General features: G+C 37.9%; 1 protein-coding gene across 1 annotated transcript in view; it reads right to left on the bottom strand.

Annotated features, from left to right (window-relative positions):
- PRKAR2B (protein kinase cAMP-dependent type II regulatory subunit beta) overlaps nt 1–22,028 on the bottom strand; it is a 108,530-nt gene that overhangs the window by 59,794 nt on the left and 26,708 nt on the right. The window contains exon 2 of the mRNA XM_057550507.1: nt 18,130–18,165. Coding sequence (XP_057406490.1) covers nt 18,130–18,165 — 36 coding nt within the window. The remainder of the gene's footprint in view (nt 1–18,129; nt 18,166–22,028) is intronic.

Genomic DNA, 22,028 nt, shown 5'->3' with positions numbered 1-22,028 from the left:
CGTACCGTAATGAAGAGTGACCCCCGCTCGCCACAACTGGAAAAAGCCCTCGCACAGAAACGAAGACCCAACACAGCCAAAAGTTAATAATAATAATAAATAAATAAATAATATAAATTTATAAAAAAAAAAAAAAAGACCTACCTCACAGAGGTGCTGTGATTAAATAAGTGCCAGCTGTATAAGAATCACATGAGGTGTAAACCTTGAAAAATAGATTGACATATTTGGCTTAAGCTATCAAAAGACATTAAGACGGAGTAGACTAGATAAACATTCACACTTGCCTATGAATGAGACTAAGCTGTGGTCCTTTGCACACACAATTCCCCTGGAACGCTCCCCTCCCAAGCCCTGCCACCCTGTGTTTCCTACCTGTTGGCCCAAATGTCACCTCCTGGGAGAGGCATTCTCCCCCATGCCAACAGGTGTCGTGAGTCACTCAGTGAAGAACTGAGTCACCCCATAGATTCTTATTCAGGATGACACCTGAGTGGGGCTTTAGTCCCTAAGAAAGTCTGTGCTGAAGAGCACACACCCATAGGGAAACTCACTGGCTTCAAGCTTTACTCCCCAGACAAGCTGAAGGATTTGGGACCAGTTATTTCACGTCTCTGTGCTTCAGTTTCCTTGTTTACAAAATGGGGATAAAAATAATAACTTACTCAAAGAGTTGGTGAGAGGATTACATGGCATATTTTAAATCAAAGAATGTTTACAATACAGTAGGCAGCCACAGCTAGACTGGATGGGGAGGTCTGAGTTACGGGGTAACAGAAAACAGGGTCACGGGGTAACTGAGTCTAAGTTCTTCAGGGCCTTGAGTCGAATATCAGTTTAAAATGCGTAGAATTTATGATGTGTGATACGTAGGATATTATGACAAAGATGTACCAGATGAATTAGGGAAAAGAAGGAAGACTAAAGCAAGAGACATGACTTAGCCTTGTTACAGCGACCTGTGTGCGTTGTAAGTGGTACGGTGCCAACAGAAATAGAAAGAAAGGAGAAGCCACAGTGAAAGTCAGCACTAATCCAGCGCCAGACTAGATATAGGGCCAAGGCTATTAAGTGTACACATGAATAATTTAATTAACGGGTATGGTTTCTATCAAGAACTCACGACAGTACAACCAAATCTGATTATCACATTACACTGAGTTACTGAATATCAGAAACAATTGTTTCTAATGAAACGCATATGGGGTATTACTAAGTATAAGCAAATAAGCAGCAGTATCTTTTTGAAGCAATATGAAATTAAAACGTATTATTTTTATGGTACAGAACAAGAAGTAAATTCTAGCACGGTGATATAATATACCAATGAAAATTTTGAGAAAGCAGTCTGTTAAGATGCAGTTTTTATACTTAACTCTTTCAAGCAGATATTTTTTTGAATATTAATTCTAAGTTATTCTGCAACATCAACTTTCTTCAACATTTGCCTAAATGATGATTTCAAACAAAAATTACTTGAACAAATATAGCATGCTGGTGAGAAAAAAGTTAAACATCATTTACAGGGAACTCAATTTATTCCCTCTACCTGCATTTGTATCTTTCACTGAAAATTATTAAGACTAGAAAATGTATAGAAAGTAGGAAACTAATAGATGATCCTTCTATGTCATACACTGTGCTAGGGACCTGAGCTCACTTAATCCTAACAACCACTGTAGGGGGTAGGGCACCCAATGCCCAGTTTATAAATGAAGACACCGAAGCCAGAGTTCACACACAGCTAGCACACCATGGAGCGCTTGGATTCTTACCCACGTCTTCAGATGCCAAAGCACAGGAATTTTCACCTACAATGCCCAGTCTCCTGGGTCTACATAAAAACAAAACATATCACGGATAGCCAAGACAAGGATTTCATGAACCAACTAGGTAAATGGAGAAAAGGGGAACAACATTCATCGTTATTATAAAATACCTTTGCAAAACACAACTGGCTATGCCTATGAAGGACCTTCATAAACTATGGAGTTTATGCCTTTATTTTGTTTCCACAAGGAAGTACTCTTCATGACAGCACGGAGCTTGTGTACCTTGCTCACCATGGCAATGCCTTAGATCTACAATTAAGAATTTCCAGCACACTGAAGACACTCAATAAATATTTGTTGAATGGCAGTAGTTCCATCTTCGTCAGCAGAATGGAGTATTTGAAAGAGCACAGGGTTGGCAGACAGAAGGTCTGAATTTGAATCCTGTCCTGCCCCTCTGTTGCTGTTACCCTGGACAAGGGCTTAACCTCTGTGTATCAGTTTCCTTACCTGTAATGTTAGGACAATACACTACCTGTTCTATAGAGGTGCTTTAAGAATAAAATTAATTACTACATGCAAAGCACTCAGAACAGTTCCTGGCTTATGGTAAGCCCTCAATAAATGGCAGCTATTATGATTATTCAAAGGGTTTCTCAGTGGAATTCCAGGTTCTAATTATATACAAGTTTGTATACAGAATGGACCCATAGCATGGAACTAAAATTCTAACTTTTCAATATAAAATATCTTTACCTCATACATACCACATTTCTAATGCCCTTAGTACTTCTGAAGTTAAAAAAGGAAGAATTAAAAAAAAGAAGTCAGTATTTTATGGATGAAAATGGTTTTGGAAGGAAAACCATGAGAAGTGGTTTACACAAATGTTCCTTATGTATTTATTTCATTTCTCTGCTAGATTCCCAATCTAAAATTAACCTTAAGTAACAGGATTTGAGTCATCGAAACAATACAACATACTATTTCAGAGCTGCACATGTCCTTAAAAGGCACAAATTAGAACATATACTAATTTCCTATGTATGAAAAAGTGTTCTTGCAGTTTTATAAAACTACACTGTGATTATTATTTTAAAAACCCTGAAGTATATATAATCTCAAAGAACATGAAAATATGATGCAGAAACAAAACGTCATTTCCCTATGCCATTTCTTACTCTATGGTTTGGATAGAACGATGGTTGCTTGTTATATATACTGACTAGCACATCTGAATCATAATTAATGCCTCTTGTTGGGGTTACGAGGTGCTTCAACCAACAGTTTCTAAATAGATAATTCCTAGTTCTGATCCCTCATTATTCACCTAAAACAGGAAAGCATATTCAACAATGTTCTCTGAAATATACCTAAAATTCAGAGCTGAATTCTGTGCTACAAAATGTGTTTTGACTTGTACTAAAATAATAGTTGATATGTGTCAGTCATATTTTAAGAACACAATTAATAATTGATGTTATGATCGAGCAGATTCATTCTAGGAATATAAGGATAGTTCAATATTAGAAAATCTGTTAATACAACTTACCATATCATTATGTTAAAAGGGGAAAAAACAAATGCTTGTATGAATGCCACGAAGGTATTTGACAAGTTCTATCCTTAATTAAAAAAAAAAATCTCAGTAGTACTAGTAATGCTACTAGGAAACATATTATATTCTTACTATTCTTTAGGAAATGGGTTAAATATTTTACATTGATTATCTCATCAATTAGTTAAGAATACCCCATGAGTTAGGTACTCTTACCACCACAGAAAATGAACTAAAGTTCAAAGAGACTAAACAACCCTCTCAAGGTCAAGCAGTTAGTGAATGGCAAAGCCCAAATTTGAACCCAAAGCCATCTGACCTCAGAGCTCAAACACTTAAATCAGTAAGGGAAAAAAATTTTTTTTTGAACAGGCAGTTAACAGAAAAATAAATACAAATGGCCAAAATTAATGAAAAGATGCCAAGCCTCACTCATAAATTTTTTAAAATGCCAATTAAAACATATTGATCTATCCGAATTGAGACAAATTTTAAAATTCTGCAATTATATGTTAAACATGAGTATAAATTAGTATACTATTTTAAAGGGCAGTTGGACAATGCCTACACAAATTTCACATGCTCATACCTCTGACTAAGCAATTCCACTTCTAGAAATATATCCAATGGATGTACTTGCACAATCATGCAAAGACACATGTACCTAAAATGTAAACAGCCTGTTATATAAATTTTAATGTATCCATATAATAGAATACCATTCAGTCATTAAAATAAGAATGAGGCACCTCTAGATATAAGGACATGAAGAGCAGTACAGGGCATACTGTTAAGTGAAAAAGGCAATATGCAAAGTTGGATATAATTTTAATTCTAACTAAATATGTATGTGCATAAAAATGTCCAGGAAAGTACTCAAGAAACCATTAACTGTGGTTACCTCCAGGACAATGACTGGAAACAATGGAAGAAACAAGCACATGTAGTGTTCATTTTATACCTTTTGTACCATCTGACTTTTTACTATGAGCATGTACCAACTTTATAATAAAGAAATCTTTAAACGATATAAAAGGTACATTATGCACTGTTTACAGCTATAAAAAACATGGCTACTGATTCACAAAGATTCCATTTTAGAAACATATTAATAGTTGTGCTTGATATATAGTGGGAAATGACCTCATCATGAAAAAGGCCAAAAAAAAAAAAAGAAAAAAAGATGCTGACTTATTGTTGCCGAAGATAAGGGAGAGCTGAAAATGATTTCAAATCAACACGGAGAAAATGAACAAACCATCACCTCTCGGCCCTCCCCTCCGTCCATGCCTACCTCCCCTGGTGCTTCTCATCTCACCCTCTCCCTTCTGTCCCCAAGGAGCATCTCACATACTGTTTTTAGACTGCTCAGAGTGCTGGACTCAGTGGTTCCTAGTTTATACAAACAGATGTAACTAGGTCTTTTTATTTTCTAGAGGATCCATAATTGCAATAATACAATTCTATAAACCAAGCAAACATGACTTATTCAGTTCTAAGCACCTTCCTTAGGTATACTTGCATCATTAATCTTCTGTTTGATTTGCAGACATCCGAAAAGCATACAGATGGTAGTCATGACAATATAAACTAAATTGATTTTTCCCATTATTAATAGTTTTTTTTCCTTCTCCAGGGAGAAACAAAGAGACATAATAAACCTCACTAAACTGCAAGCAAATTGTTTCTAAAAATGTAGTTAATTCTATGTATAAACAAGTAGTATCATGGTTTATAATATTTCCAGATACTTATCCATTAATTTGGGTGGCAACACAGTATTTTCAGATATCTAGCTGAAAAGGAAAGGGGATAATACTTAAATTTAGATCAAAATTCATCTGAATCAAGATGTCAAGGGGCAGAGGCAGAGCATAAGTCACACCAGGAATTGCTTTTTATATACTTTATATAAGGACCACTTTGGAAAAGTTGGTTTTAATAAATGGTAGCATCACATGCTACACCAGTTCAGGGTGACGATTTTTTAATAAACCTTTTCTGATACTAAGAAAGAAAAATAAGAAAAAAAAATCTGAATCACTCAAACTGATGGCTAAAAGCATCAGAATATAAACCATTCTGCAATTTGGGGCACAGAAAACTTGACTAACCTTGGCTGTTAGTAAACAACAACAATAAATTAAATGCTTCATTTGTAAGAGTATGTGTAGAAATACAATGCTAGAATGGTACTAGAAACCAGTGCTTTTCCTTTACTTTGTCGGAATTTAGTGTATAAAATATATAACATAATGTCAAAATTCAGGATGAAAATTATAATGGAAATATAGCTAGGAGTTGTTCGATTTAGTGTTCTCCAGAATCTTCACAAACAAGGGCATGGTTTGGCTGTGAAGTATCCAAGATTTTTATAGTACTACTAGCTTGTGACTTCCATTTAATAAAACTGTTAAAAACTACTTTGATTCAATTTTAAAGAATAAATTAATCATATTAAAAAAATAAAAACATGACCTTAAGCATGCTAAACTCTTTGTGCCTCAGTTTTCACACCTGTAAAATGGAGACAATAAGAAAACCTCCTTCAAAGATGGTAGCAGTGATTCTCGTGGGTTATCATGGGGAAGGCGGCTAAGAAGCAGTGCCTGGAACACAGTCCATCCTGCATATATTTTAGTATCATCATCACCATCTACAATACCTTCACAAATTAGACTACGACGGTTCATAACCAAAATAAATGGTCCTTTGAATAAGCTTTTGAGCAACTTCTCGTTAGAACTTATTCTTTGACGAAAGCAAGGGGGAGAGCTTTAGGAATTATAAATTCCTGAAAAATGTTCATGACTGTTAAAAACAAGACTACAGGCCCAAAGTGGAGTTGCCTCTAATAAGCCTCAGGTCACCAAACTGAGACTTGACTTAATTACAGTTTCTGCTCTCCCAGAAACTGAATCTTAAATCAGCCAATCAGGAGTTGCCTGGTCAGCCCTAGGGAGGTCATCTGCCTGATAGACCCTGCTACTCCCAAAAGGAAAGTGACCTTGCAATAACCAACTCACTTTTTTCCTAGTGTAACTTCCTTGTTCCCACTCCCTTCTGCCCATAAAATTCTTTCATTTTGGGCAGCTCCTCGGAGCCCCTTTCTATCTGCTAGATGGGACGCTGCCTGATTCGAATCAATTTTTGCTCAGGTAAACTCTTAAAGGGTTTAATATGCCTCAGTTTATCTTTTAACAGGACTCACAGGCTGCCTTCAGAATATGTAATGGTCTCTGCCTCTGAAACTCTGTCCAGCATGAGACATACAGGGTGATTCTCCTGCGGCTACAACAACAAACCAAGAGACACCGGTCCCTCTGATTATACAGTTTAACAGGAAGAACCCCTTCTGAAAGATTTAACTAGAGAAAAACTTCAATTTTATTTAACTTCTAATTTAACTGCCTAGGTGATACAACATGAATGTTTATTTTTTTAATCAATAAAAATAAAATAAATAAGAATAAATAAAATAAATAATTCTGGATTATAAGCCTTTTCACTATTCTAATTCCCAGAATAGCTCTCAAATCTAAGAAAGTTACTTAAAATGGATTAAATCGTCCCCTTCACGTAAATGTGAAGAAAAGAAAAGCAACGCTATAAGAGGGCCACAAAATCTGAATAAAGTGAAAATACCAAATAAAAAGGTAACTTGAAAGTAGCGGCTTATTTTTAGAAAGCCACAAGAGTTGAAGTTTTCAGTTTCTACAGCAGCTCACCACTCAGCAACCTGCTGAAACTCAGCTGTGAAAAGAACCCTATAGCATGAAAGCCATGTACATTTTCTGGAGCACTTTGCGTCTGGTACCCTATTTATGTTATGCAATGAGCACATGAAACTACCTGCATCTGTTCTTAAATGGGAGCTATAACTGAGAATTCTGCTTTAAAATATCTAAGTAGAGGGTCAGTTCCACCTTTTTTGATGAAGGTCAGTAAAGATGATAACATTCATAATTCCATGAAACATGTATAATGATACAATTATTTAAGCTGTTTAGTCTTTCAAATGAAAGGCTCCTCTTTTCTACCATCCTGAAAACAATATACCGTTCATCTATATTTTCATTTTTTAGCAATTTGATTATACAATCTTATGTAAAACAACAACAACAACAAAATCAATGTTCTCTGATTTTAATAATGCAAGACTGAAGGTAGGAAAAAATGGTGGTGGTGGTGAAACCTGCTTATTACTTGGATACGTCCTGTGGTTTTTAGCTGTACCATTAATTTTCAGAAAACGTGATCAAATGATTAGCTAGACACTGTTGGCCTCTCAGAGTCTCAGAATCCAATGACAGTAACATTCTCCAGTAATCAGTTCCGAGAAGCAGCCGGTTCAATCTGATTAAGGGGGGGAAGAGAGGGCTGTACATACACCCATTTAAAATTAAAGGTTAAATCTTAAAAAGCAGATCATACAGCTTATAATTTAGGGGAGACTGAAGTTGCTTTTCTGTTTTTATCCAAAAAGCTAAAGGATGTTACATTTGAGAGAAATCTCTCCCATCTCCCCACAAATATCAACACAGTGTTAATTAAGTTAATCCAAATTTGACGTAAGGGAATTAGCTATAAGAGATACACTGAATTATGCACTTTGGCCAATTAAAATTAAGAGGGAGAGATTACAGGAGAAAATATCATAGATACTAATATTGTGGCATTTTCATTAGATTAGAATTTGACAAATTGAGCCTAACGATATATAAAAGTTTATTTAGCACTCGTGTGTCAGGCACTGTGTTTAAAAAAAAAACCAAGAAAACTTTGCCTACATCTCTTCATGAATTACAACAATCCAGTTTTACAGAGGAGGGTTTAAGTAAGTTGCTCAAGTTCATACAGCTAAACAATGATGCAACTAAAATCCTAAAGTACGTCTGTTGGCCTCTGGCCCAGACCAGTGCAAAACACGCTGCAGGCTCTCGTTGAATATTTGATCAATAAACGGAAGAATGGCCATTCCAAGCTCTTCGCTTCTACACCTCCTGCCTTCCGTACTCACGGTAAACATCAGGAGGTTAAGGTGCTCTCACTGGGAACCTGACAGAGTTAGCCTTAAAGAAAGTTTAAACAAGCATTCATAGTGAATAAATTATAACCGAAACACCCTCCATCCAACTCTGCCCTCTTTGCTCTGTCATCCTTGGTCATCCACAAGATGCAAGACCCTCCAGACAACCACCTTTCCCCAATTTCACCTCCACACTTTAAGCTTCCCCACTGGTCCTGGAAGGCAGGGCGTGTTTACTCCTGCTCTACCCAGCGCCCAGCAGTATGCCTGGTGACGCTAACTGCTCAATAAATATCTGCTCAACAGCTGACCTGTGGGACACCCGCCTGCCCCCCTCCACTGTAAGAATACCACTACTCTCAGAAGGTCCCACCCCCTACACACAGCGGGATCCGAATGATAGTGAGGGGTGCCCCTGGCTCCCCACTCTGGCATCCAGACCAGACGCGGTACTCCTTGCTGATGCCCTGCTCCCCTTAGATTTGTGGCATTCAGGCACCCTCCAGACCGGCATCTAGCTCTGTCTTCTTTCCACTCCAGTTTTGCCATCATCACAGAACACATCAATGTCCATGCCCACCCTCAATTTTTTTTTAAATTCCTTGACTCCAATAAAGCTTCATCCAATATCCCCTTTAGCAGTCTCACCCCGCAACTAATACACGCTGGTCATGACTCCTCTGGAATCTTAAACCCCATTATGACACATCTGGCCAATTCTTCCCATTTTTCTAGAATGCCCATTTCCTTACTTTCCATTCTGTTTTTTCTCTGACTTCATCCAGAAATGCCCTTTTCCCTCAGTTCATTAATTAGGATGCTCACGGTTTAGTAGAGGGAAAGAGACACGAGAACAACCACAATATCAAACGATGTGTAATAGTAAGAGCAGCATGGACGCATACTCTATTCACAGATGGCATCCAGAAAGAAAGAAAGGGTGCTGAGCGGTGGGGAACATGGTGCAGGGTGAGTTGTCCCAGGGCCAGACAAGCGAAGCCCGTGAAGCGTTCCCAGCATGAGGAGGCACGTGGATGCCGGAAGCAGAGGTAAGGGCACGTGTGCCACGAACCTGGGGCCGGCCCGGCCCGCCCCTCCCCGCCCCCGCACACCAGCAGCCTACCTGTCCGAGGGCACCACTCACACTGCAGTCTGCTCTTACAAAATGCCCAAGTGGTAAAATATGGTTTTTGGTTTTGTTTTAATCATCAGTTCCTTTAGATAAATGTGCATTTTCCCTTTATAAAGCTTCTTTCGAGAACTTTCATGTCTCATACAGATCACACCGAGGTCATGTCACCTAAACCTCAGTGTACACAGTGAGGTAAGTCCAGAGAGCGGGAGCATCTAATAGTAATAGCTGTACTATTACCACTGGTACAGCGATGTGTTACCACCGTGGCAGTTTCACTACCATTTACAAAAGGAAGGGCCTGCAGCGGACCGGGGGCGAAGGGGCAGGAGGAACTGGTCCTTCACACGGAGAGCTTGCAGAGCAGTGACCTCCACTCTGATCACGCTTAGAGGACGGCTGCGGTAAGTTCAAATGTCCACTCTAGCTCCTCCTGTCTGTTTCAGAGGCAGCGTCCAGGGAGCGGGGCACACAAGGGGCTGAGCGGGCTGCACAGGCCTCCGTGGCATCTTTCAAATCCCTCCACGTCTGCTAGTCTGAGGACACTACAGGACCAGAAGGAGACGCCTTGCCCAGTCCTGATCTGTAGATCAAGGTTTTACTACTGCCTCTCTCTTTCCCTTCCCCGGGGGTCTCTAAGAGAACTTTGGAGGAAATGCAATAAAGCTCAAGAGATAATCTCCCACTGGCCTTGAGATAGTTTATCAGCATTCCTGAGCCTAACAAAAAAGAACCAGAGACTGAACACTTGCCGTGGAGCCCACTGGGCTCTGTTTCGCACTGCATGCCAGAAGCACCAGTCAGCTAGTACTGCCAGAGAGGAAGGAGGAGGGAAGAGGCTGAGGGTGCGAAGGGAGCAGCACTTGCTCTGTTCACCTGCTCTGACTTGTGATGAATCCCAGGGGAGGGTCTGTTTTAACAGGAACCTGGGAACAGAAAGAGAACAGGGACGGAGGTGCTTTGGAACCACTCCCCCCCCTCCAAACAGCCCCGGGACCTGTGCTTTGGCCTCTCAGAGACCCTCTCCAGGTCCACCTCCCTGCCCAGCGTGGGCACCTCTGGTTTCATCCAGCTGACTCTTGATCTCAGCCCCACCCAGGGTATCATCTTTCTAAAGGATTCTCTGTGCCAAGCTTTGCAGTCCACGAGCTACTTCTGACCCCCCCCTCAAATCCAGTCCAGGCTCCTGGAGCCCCCTGCCCGTCTAGGAGACCCACGTGGACAACAGGCTGACAGTGTGAAACTAAACTGGGGGGAACACTGTGTGAAGTGTCTTTCATGGATTATCTTCTGTTTAATCACTACAATCATTCTGTGAGATAGGTATTATCTAAGACCAACATACACACACACACACACACACACACACACACACACACTTTTAGTAAGTGGATATGTGAGTAGCAGAGCAAATACTCCAACCTAGGTCTCTGAATCCAGAGCCTATACTGCCTCCCCTGATAAGAGAGATGCTAACATTTTGAAGCAATGGTTAAGTTAAAGGCAAAAATAACTCCTGGCCTTCAGCCGCTGCTGTCCATGGCCTTGGGCATCTGCTTACTCCAGGCCACAAGTGACTGATGGCAGAGGTCAAGTGCAGAGCAGCATACTATGAAAAAGGACTTATAATAAAAACAGCCCTACTGGTGATAAAACACAAATACTCCTCTTATCTTCCTGCTGAAACCCACGTCATAAGCCTTAAAGACCAGCTCAAATGGCACCCTTTCTGTGAGCCCCATGCCCGGGAAGAACTGTACATTTTCTCCTTTTCACTTTGCGGATACTGTGGTATTTAGCACACTCTGAGTCACAGCCAGCTTCCCTGCTAGACTCTGAACTTCCTAAGGGCCCTATCTTACTCTTCTTGCATCCCTAGCACTGTATCTGGCACAAAGTAAAGAATCAGTAAACGTCTGCTGAACGGATTACTAAATGAATTAAAGTAGTATTCTCCTGGAATGCATTATCTAGTGTTGGTGATTACCAAGCTTGAAATGAGCTTCTAATAACAAAATATAAATGTAAATATATTCATACTTGCAAATTGGTTTGAAAATATGAGAATGACCTCTGGGAAAAAATAATTTGGGGGTTAAAAGCTCTTGTCAAATAACTTTAAAATAAAAACAATGAATACCAAGGCTACAAAATCTTTCCAAAACAAAACAGAAGGAAGCATATGCGCCCTGAATCAAGGAAGCATATGTTCCCTGAATCAGATTCAAGATAAGATCTGAACTTCTGCTATTTCACTACTTTTCTTGGGGACTTAATCATTTTCTGTTTGGGGTGATTTTACTGAGTTTTTAATGTGCCCTTTTACACAGTGGGTGTGTGAGATTCAAAGAGTTAATTTCACTTCTGAATTATTCCAAATGCTAGTTTAGGGGAAATTAGAAGATTTTAGATCTGTTAAAAATATACTATAAAGTTCAATGCCCATGTTATGGCTAAAAATTGAAGAGTGGCTAATTATCTATATGTGAAAAGAAAATTAGCCAATTCATAATTTGGAGCTCCATTTTCACTTTTGTTATAAGAAATAATGACATATTAGAGCAAGTAATGCTCAACAGCAGTCCGTGAAAGCAATACATGGCAATCAATGGGGCATCGTGACCAGACAGTGGACGTGCCCATACAATGTAAGAACTCACAACAGGTGATAACCGGGAACTGCCCCACTGCTGGGGATAACCGTCAGAGCTCTGAAAAAGCAGATTTCAAAATTTCAGGGAGCCATTTTGTGAAAGACAACGACAGCAGAGTCATGACAATTAAATGCAATATAAAATCTTTGGATGAGCTTGAACGAAAAGAGAGAGAGAGAGGGAGAGAGGACACAGCAAGACAACTGAGGAACTGGACTCTAGACTATAGATTAGATAACAGCACTGTATCAAAGTTAAATTCCTTGCACATTATATTATTCAGAAAATGTCCTTGTTCTTAGGAGACATGCATGAGGTATTTAGGATTCCTAAAAGATTCAGTTAAAAAACTAAAAGTGTGTGTCAGTGCATGTGCAAGGAAGGAAAGAAAAGAGCATACAAATGTGGCAAAATAATAACAGCTGGGAAATCTAGATAAAGGTGTTCAATGAACTATTCCTCAAACTTTTCTATAAGATTGATTTTTTCAAAATAAAATCCTGAGATTAAAAAAAATTCAGAGACAGGTCTGACCTCCTGAGAAGGCACTGGCTCAAGATTAATGGGTCATTTCAACTTGTTTTTCAATTCAGAGCCAAAACCACAGAGGAAAATCATTATACTCTTTTTTTTAAAAAAACTTTAATGTACAAACAATAAAAAGAGAGGCCCATATTAAAGGATGAACATAAAATAGTGTTATGACTCTTTAAGGCCTTTTTATGACAGACTAAGACACAGAGTTGAGCATTTTATTGTTTTGTTTTGTCTTAAACTATGTTCAAGAGAGCTGACCACTAACATTTTTGAGAGCCTAGACACTCTGCTTTATAAAAACCATCTAACTTAACCATCATAACAAAAGTGAATACAGCTGCTGTGATCCCAAAATGAAAGAAAATGAAAATAAGGAAGTAACACTCAATGAGGTAAATAACTTACACGCAAATTTACACAGTAAATGGGTGGTTTGAACTCAGGTCTGTATAACTCTACATCCTAGGGTCTTTCCCATATAATATACCAGATGAACAACAAAGCAACAGAATTGTTGTTTGGTTAAAGTTTTACTCTTCAAAGATTTATTCAGCTACTACCTCTACTACTACCAATAATTTTTAATAATAATTACAACAATAAATGGTATGTTTCCCATTTTTCCACCAAAAAGAAGAATCTTCCAAAACAGAAAGTCCATAATAAGCTCTAAGAGAAATTAAATGCAAAACTGTCAGTGTTAATTCTATCAAAACTCTAAAATAGAGTATGTATATGACTTCTGTGTATTTAAAAAAGACAAGATAAGAAGTGATTACTCAGAGCATAAATGGATTAAAAAAGAACAAAAGCAGTATTTCTTTTTCTTTTGTTTAACAATAGGATTATCGGGTACTGTAAGGTTATGGATGATCATACTGCAATATATAAATGTATCAAATCAACATGCTGTACACCTTAAACATACACAATGTCACATGTCAATTATATCTCAATAAAAATATAAGTAAACAAACAAGCAAACAAAGGTTATGGGGTGCTGTCAGGAAGATACCAGAGATACATTTACCTGGATTTCAAAAAACATCTGACAAAATGAAGCAACTGACAAAGGATTAACCTCCAAAATTTACAAGCAGCTCATGCAGCTCAATATCAAAAAAACAAACAACCCAATCCAAAAATGGGCAGAAGACTTAAATAGACATTTCTCCAAAGAAGATATACAGGTTGTCAACAAACACATGAAAGAACACTCAACATCATAAATCATTAGAGAAATGCAAATCAAAACTACAGTGAGATATCACCTCACACTGGTCAGAATGGCCATCATCAAAAAATCTACAAACAATAAATGCTGGAGAAGATGTGGAGAAAAGGGAACCCTCTTGCACTGTTGGTGGGAATGTAAATTGATACAGCCACTATGGAGAACAGTATGGAGGTTCCCTAAAAAACTAAAAATAGAACTACCATCCGACCCAGCAATCCCACTAGTGGGCATATACCCTGAGAAAACCATAATTCAAAAAGTGTCATGTACCACAATGTTCATTGCAGCTCTATTTACAATAGCCAGGACATGGAAGCAACCTAAGTGTCCATCATCGGATGAATGGATAAAGAAGATGTGGCACATATACACAATGGAATATTACTCAGCCATAAAGAAATGAAACTGAGTTATCTGTAGTGAGGTGGATGGACCTAGAGTCTGTCATACAGAGTGAAGTAAGTGAGAAAGAAAAAACAAATAACGTACACTAACACATATATATGGAATCTAAAAAAAAAGGTCATGAAGAACCTAGGGGCAGGACGGGAATAAAGACGCAGACCTACTAGAGAATGGACTTGAGGACATGGGGAGGGGGAAGGGTAAGCTGGGACAAAGTGAGAGAGTGTCATGGACATATATACACTACCAAATGTAAAACCGATAGCTAGTGGGAAGCAGCCGCATAGCACAGGGAGATCAGCTCGGTGCTTTGTGACCACCTAGAGGGGTGGGGTAGGGAGGGTGGGAGAGAGAGAGAGACACAAGAGGGAAGAGATATGGGGATATATGTATATGTATAGCTGATTCACTTTGTTATAAAGCAGAAACTAACACACCATGGTAAAGCAATTATACTCCAATAAAGATGTTAAAAAAAATCTGACAGTTTCATCATCATAAGTCTTGTAGAACTTATCCTATCTACGCTATAAGGCAAGACCCTACTCTTCCAAATGCCCACCTGTTTTTATCCATTAATCACACTCCACTATATGCCTTTCATTCCTGAACCAAGTGGAAAACTAACTTATGAAACCCTGAAACTGCTACAAACTCTTAAAATTCTAGGAATTAATTTTGTTTGAAAATACTGAGTGAAACTGATTCCTTTTACTTATAGAAATAAAAACCAACAGGTTTGTGGGCAGGCACTGAAAACACATGAGGAGAGTTCAGCAGAAAAAGTGTTATTTATAAAAATGATCTGAAATTATGTATTTGTTAAACACATCCTTAATATAAACATTGCCCTCATCCTCATGAACCATAACGAAAGAAAAAGGTATAAAAGGGAAAAATGTTTTGTTTGAAGTATTCAAGTTGAAATATTTACTTTTGATAGGTGCAGTACGAATATCAAAAGCCAAAACCTCAAAGATGTAGGAAACTCAGTCAAATTAGGAATATATCATAACACACTATTTTTAAATTTTCATTCAATCAAAAGTGATTGAAAAAAAAAATGTGATTGAATACCTAGCACTACACATAGTATATTTATTGTTATAATGTATACATACAGTACTTATTGTTGTAATTATTATTAAAAAATAGACAAGTAAGGGGCTTCCCTGGTGGCGCAGTGGTTAAGAATCCACCTGTCAATGCAGGGGACACAGGTTCGATCCCTGGTCCGGGAAGATCCCACATGCCGCGGAGCAACTAAGCCCGTGCACCACAACTGCTGAGCCTGCGCTCTAGAGCCTGCGTGCCACAACTGCTGAAGGCCAGGCACCGAGAGCCTGTGCTCTGCAACAAGAGAAGCCACCGCAATGAGAAGCCCATGCACCGCAGCGAAGAGTCGCCCCCGCTCGCAGCAACTAGAGAAAGCTCGCGCGCAACAGCGAAAACCCAACGCAGCCAAAAATAAATAAATAAAATAAATTAAAAAAAAAAAATAGACGAGTAAGAAATAAACTCTTGTATCAAGAAGTAAACTCTTGTATCCTACATTTCTGGTTCACTCATTTTTTTCCCCTTAAATTACAGGTTTCACATTACAAATTTAAAGCTATAATTTACTTCTGAAAAGAAAAAGTATTTCTGAAGTAAAACTTCATCAAAAAAAGATATCCTAAGACATATTTTTAATTATCAGATATGAATTTCCCTATTTTAAGTAGATATCTATTTTTTTTATGTTCAGGAAATGCTACTTCAAAAGAAACTGAAGTCTACTACTGCATTGAATTACTTTTTGCCACTAGATTAAATTAACAAAGAGAACTGTAGAATTTCCTCCCCAAGATGTCTTAAGACAGTTTCTGCTTTCTTTGTCAAAAAAGTTTTAGACAAAGACCATATTGTTCTTTTTATCCAAGGCAGTAAATATAATTTTATTTCCCTTGCCTGAAAGACTGAAAATGTGTATAAAATGCTTACCACAGTGCCTGACCCATCAGGGGTATTCCATAAGTCAGTTCTCTTTTCCTTCCAATAATTAATGTCCGAATTCATTCTCATACTGCTTTCCAGCATGTTATATTATTAGGGTAACAATATTTACACCTTTTAAGGCTTTTACAACATGACTCCTGAACGTTGATATCATTTCATTTTTCTTTAAATCAAACTGCTCCCTGTTGTTTTCACTGGCATTTCCTATTGCCTATCACTTGGAATAAATGCAACATTTGACTTGAACGTGTATTTCTTTGCCGGCATTCTAGCTTGTCTGCATTTCCAGCCAATCTTGCTGAGATACACTGGACACAGATTTAGCAGTGGTGGTGGGGAGTGAAATAAGGGTGTTTCAAAACGAACCTATATACTAGAGCCCCTGATCCTTCAACTGATGTTAAGTATACTGAACAACAAATGTTAATGGAATTTGCCCAGAAATAAATGTCTCATGTCAGTTTGAGGCAGAAAGGGAGACAATTTATTCTAAGAGTCTTAACTATGTTCCTACAGAAAGAATCTTACGTCACGGAGACAAGATATCACACTACTGATTCTGTCTTATTGTTCCTCTCTGTTTCCACCACTGCTCATGAAAGACTACATATTACACCAGAATACGATCACTCTTGATAGCTCTACTCTGGGATAAAGTCTGATTGATGCCTTACTGACATAAACATAATCTCTCATTCCATGAAAGGCATTATAATCTACATTTTGTTTTCAACATTAAAAATAGATATGTCTCAACATTATAAAAAGCTCAGGAGGATAAAGTAGATACCATCACAATACAGCATATTATCCTAATCCCTGTCTTTTTCCTTAGAGACCTGGTCACCACATAATAAGAGTAAATTATACCAGTAACTGCTGACAAATTAAAAATAAAACTCAATCTTAAAACACATTTAATAATATAGCACAGATGGAAATTAGGTAATTTTATGAAACAAATGACTCATTTGTATTATATAAATGTCAAAGATGATCTGTTTGAAATTATTTCTTGTGTTTTTCAACCAAAAAACTCTAGTTATATATAAAAGAAAGTCATTTTCTCAAACCAAACATGGTAGTACTTCACTTGTCCTCTATCTTTAGAGAAGAAGGTATTTCACAGAAGTGAATTTTCCAAACAATAGTTTATCCATTTCAGCGCCCAAACTCATTTAGGATAGAAATGCTTTCAACTGTGTACTATACTTCCCCACCAATGTAATGTAGGTGGTGCCCAGTATAGTGAACCAAATTTAAGCACCTGTCAATGGTTAAGGTCGCCCTCACTGTGAATATGCAGAAGGTTACTGTGGTATCTCTAGGACAGCAATAGCCGCTGGGGCATGAACAAATAGGAGCAATTTGCTCCTATTCTGAATAGGACCCCATGATGACAAGGTCTTATATCGGAGTGTTATGAGTTTTCCTGTCCTTTATTAAAAACTCTCCATCCCTCCCTGTTTCTAGAGTGTCCTTTACCCAAGTTCTAAATTACTGCTTCTAAACTGTGACTGGCAAACCAGATAACCAAGTAGATAATAATTTATCAAGAGCAGAAATAAACAAATTGGGGTAAATCTCCATACATTAGCCTCAGTGCACAGTGTGATTTTAAGTTTAGCCACTCAGTGGGTATTTCCAATTATTTCCTAGTTCTTGATTTTATCAGATGGTTGTGTTTTCTGGGAAAATGACTGACAAATAAGTTATTACTCTATAGCAATTATTCTTTTCATACCTTCTTATCCAATCCATTTTAAAAATGTCACCATTAGTGAGCAAAATCCATCATCAGACTTACCTGAGGCACGCCTCGTAAATCGGTTTATTACTGGAGCTGAAAGAGAAAAGCGGAATAATATGATTAGATAAAATTTTAATTTATCCAAAACCCTGAAAAGGACCTAAATCGTTAAGTGATCCCATAAATTAAATAGGAGAAAGATACGAATGAATAAATAATGCAAGAAGAAAAACCATTAATATATGAAAATTAAATGTTTAAATTCACTAGTAGCCAGAGAAATATAAATTAAAATCAATATTTCACCTGTTAAATTAGTCCCCCCAACACACTTTAAATGAAAATCCCTAGTTATGTGTGGCTGAAACTACTTAACTGGGACAGTGCCAATCTATATAATATTTTTGTAAACAATTTGGCAATTACATCTAGTGCCATAAAAGGTGTGTCTCCTTTAAGAGAGTAACTCTACTTTTAAGAGATTTATCTTAAAGAAATATTACTAGAGAAGGAAAAAGATACACACACGTGTGTGCACACACACACATCTATTCAACAGCATCATTTTTACAGTGAAAAAATTTGGAAACAAAACTAAAAATGCTCACATATACTGATATCATTATTAGGTAAAGGATGGTATATTTGTGGTTTTGACAATTTTTGTGCAACCCAAAGGTCTATGATATGCAAATCTATCTGTGGAAGGCTGCAATTTCAGGCTGGTGTATGGGAGTGCATTGCTCAGCTGGTAAGCCCACCCTTGGCCCACTCCCTGCATTCAACTTAGCTCTGTTGTTTCTTCTTGGTTTTGCTTACAGATATCTTACAGTTATCTCAAGACATTAGGTTTTTAAAAACTTTCTTTCTTGAGAGAAGCAGGTAAGTTTACAGTTCCTATTATATACAGAAAGGACATCATGTATTACACAGTATATTTTAGTAGCAGGATGTCATGGGTCTACTATGATACTTTTTAATACTTCAATACTTTTAAAACAGTAATTATAAAGACTGTTTACACTATGGAAATAGGTCAAGTAAAAAAAGAAGACTTAAAATTTTTGTCAGCATTACGGTTATAGAGCACAAAAAATATAGATGCTTCGGAATAAGTACTAGAAGAAAACTCTGTCAGATGTTTCACACTAATCCTTGCAACCATTCTATTAAGTAGCAGCACCGCAACACTACTGATGACAACATTTTACAGTAAGACTCAGAGATATGGATTAGTTTGCTTTAGATCACAGTCACCCTGTGGCAGAGCTTGAGAATTTGAACTCAGGCACTTCTAGCACCAAAATGCTACCCCACCAAGAACAGAAAGCAAAAATACTGATGCCTGAAATCACCATGTAACAGGTAAATATTTCCTTCCATATTGATCTCCATTGTTACTAAGGATTAACTGTGTGAAATCATTCACAAACCCAATTATTAAAACACTATAATTTATAGCAAAATTATATACTCTGAGCAAGAGAGAGAAAATTTCCACTATTTATATACCAAAATAATTCAGCCATATAGCTGCAAAGTCACAAATTACTTATATAAAAACCTTTCATCAGGTAAAGTGTAGTTATATTTTATATATCGCATGCACAAAAAATCTTCCATCAGTTTTCTTGGACACCTTCAACCCTTTTTTGCAACTCCTTCAGAACCTAGTCTAAAAAAAGCCTCCCCAGCAAGCTACAAGGACAGGGGAAACTTCAACCACAGGAATGCAGAATAGATAGTGCTGGCAGACCAAGGCAAGATGAAGGTAAAAAGCATATCTCAGCCTTGGGGCAAGAAACAGAGCAGACACTCTCCTCCCCCTCTAGTCTCTCTAGACAATGAAATCACAGCACTGTGAGCTTCTGGTTTGAAATGTTGGGACATCTTTGTTCCCCTGGGGTCCCTTAGGTTTCTGTGCCTTTTTTTTTTTTTTTTTTTGGCCACACTGCACGGTTTGTTGGATCTTAGTTCCCTGACCAGGAATTGAACCCAGCCCTCAGCTGTGAAAGCATGGAGTCCTAACCACTGGACTGCCAGCGAATTCCCTGTGTCTTTCTGAAGTGTTTAAGGCAGAGATTTTCAACGAAGCGGCATCACCATCTAGGAGGTGTATTCTAAAGTTGTGGGAGCAATTTTTTCAACTGTCAACAATAATTCAGAAGACATCCTTGGCATCTGACAGACAACGTACAGGACAATCCTATACAACAAAGAACTGTCATGAATCCCACAACTTTTGTCCTGCACTACTTTCACATATCCCACTGGACATTCATGTCGGCAAACAAGTCAATTTATAACCACCTGAGCCTAAATTCTAACACTGTTTATACATAAATATGATTATTATATGCAGTTTTAATATACATCAGATTTTCTACAACATAAATCAAAGGAATTTGGGGGTTTTTTGTGGTATTTTTGTTTTGTTTGGAATTTTACTAATAGATGTTCATCATTTCAAAAAATCATGTCACTGCTATATCACTTGTGGTATCTGAATAACCAGTACAATACACCTGATCAGACTACATTTGCAGCTTTCATATTCTTAGTGATTCTACATGTAAGTGGGAGAATCTAACTGCATTATGTCTTCTTGTGTACAGGTAAGCGCATACCTACTGAAACACATTTTACTTACTATAAATTAATTGCCTTATTTCTCCTTTATATTTTTGCTAGAAATTATATCAATTTTTAAATTGTATGTAGAGAGGTTCTATGACTATGACTTCCATTTCCCAATAGTAAATGGGGCACAGGACTGGGCAGTTAAGAAGATGGGGGCACCAAGCATGTGGTACCCAGTAGTTAAGGTAAACACTGGGTTTTGACAAAATTACCAAAAATCCAATCCCTCAAAACATATCCCTTCATATCCACTTGCAGGGATGAAACACAAGTGTTTCCTGTACCAACTCTTGGCAAGCTAACAATAACCTTCACAATTTTTTTAGACTTTTTAGTTTAGTTACCAAAATGGGGAAAAAGATTGAGATTCAGGGTGGAGACTCTGCTGTAAGTAAAGCGATGTGCATCTGGGCATGGGGTGCCTGGTGTTTTCTCTCTCAGGAACCCAAGTACAGGGAAGGGGAGCAGGCGGAAGGTGAGGAAGGACGCACCACCGGGCGCCGACTGGGGTCAGGAGGCGTGGGCTCCACTGCTGGCCCCACCGCCTTCCGGGAAACCTTGGATGAATCGTGTAACTTTGACCTAAATCCTCAATTTAAATAACATGCAAGGTAAGCTCTGTCCTCCTTAATTCAAGGGGGGTTTTATGAAAAAATAAATAAACATCTTTGAAAGTGCCCGTAAACTATAAACTCCTATTCAAATACAAGAGATTGATGTTTACTATGAGCTAATATTACCAATTTTAACATTACATTTTTTGCATATACAAAGTAAACAGCAGCACAAATTCACAAAGAAGTTAATAGATGATGCTTTAAAATGTGCTAAGTCAAATTAGATTTCCTCAGACTCTTGGTTTCCACCTTTATATTTTCCTATTCTATAGATACTCTGTAAGCGTATTTATACACACACACACACACACACACACACACACAATTAGGAGAATATAGAAGGAAAAATATAGCAAACGTATTATCTGCCTGGAGAAACAAATATGATTTAAGAATATACTAAACGCCCCTAACATTTTAAGGAGATATAACCTAAGATCTTAATGAATCCTAAGGAAAAATACAGAAATGTTTATATCAGTTTGACTTTCTCCCACGTGCCATTCCAGCGCAACACTGAGAGTCCTGTGTTCCTATGAATGTCTTTGCGCTCGTCTATCCAGAGATCCCATCAGTTCCCAAACCAGACGGGTCTTAATTCCTCAGCCCCCAGAAGTATAACTGATTCAAGTCTTCTTTAATCCTGGAATATCCTTACAGGAAAAACGCTCTGCTACTTGAGGTGGCTGAATGAGCCTC

Source organism: Balaenoptera acutorostrata, chromosome 7 (genome assembly GCF_949987535.1).
Source record: "Balaenoptera acutorostrata chromosome 7, mBalAcu1.1, whole genome shotgun sequence".
NCBI lineage: Eukaryota > Metazoa > Chordata > Mammalia > Artiodactyla > Balaenopteridae > Balaenoptera > Balaenoptera acutorostrata.
This window is presented reverse-complemented; position numbering and strand designations above follow the sequence as displayed.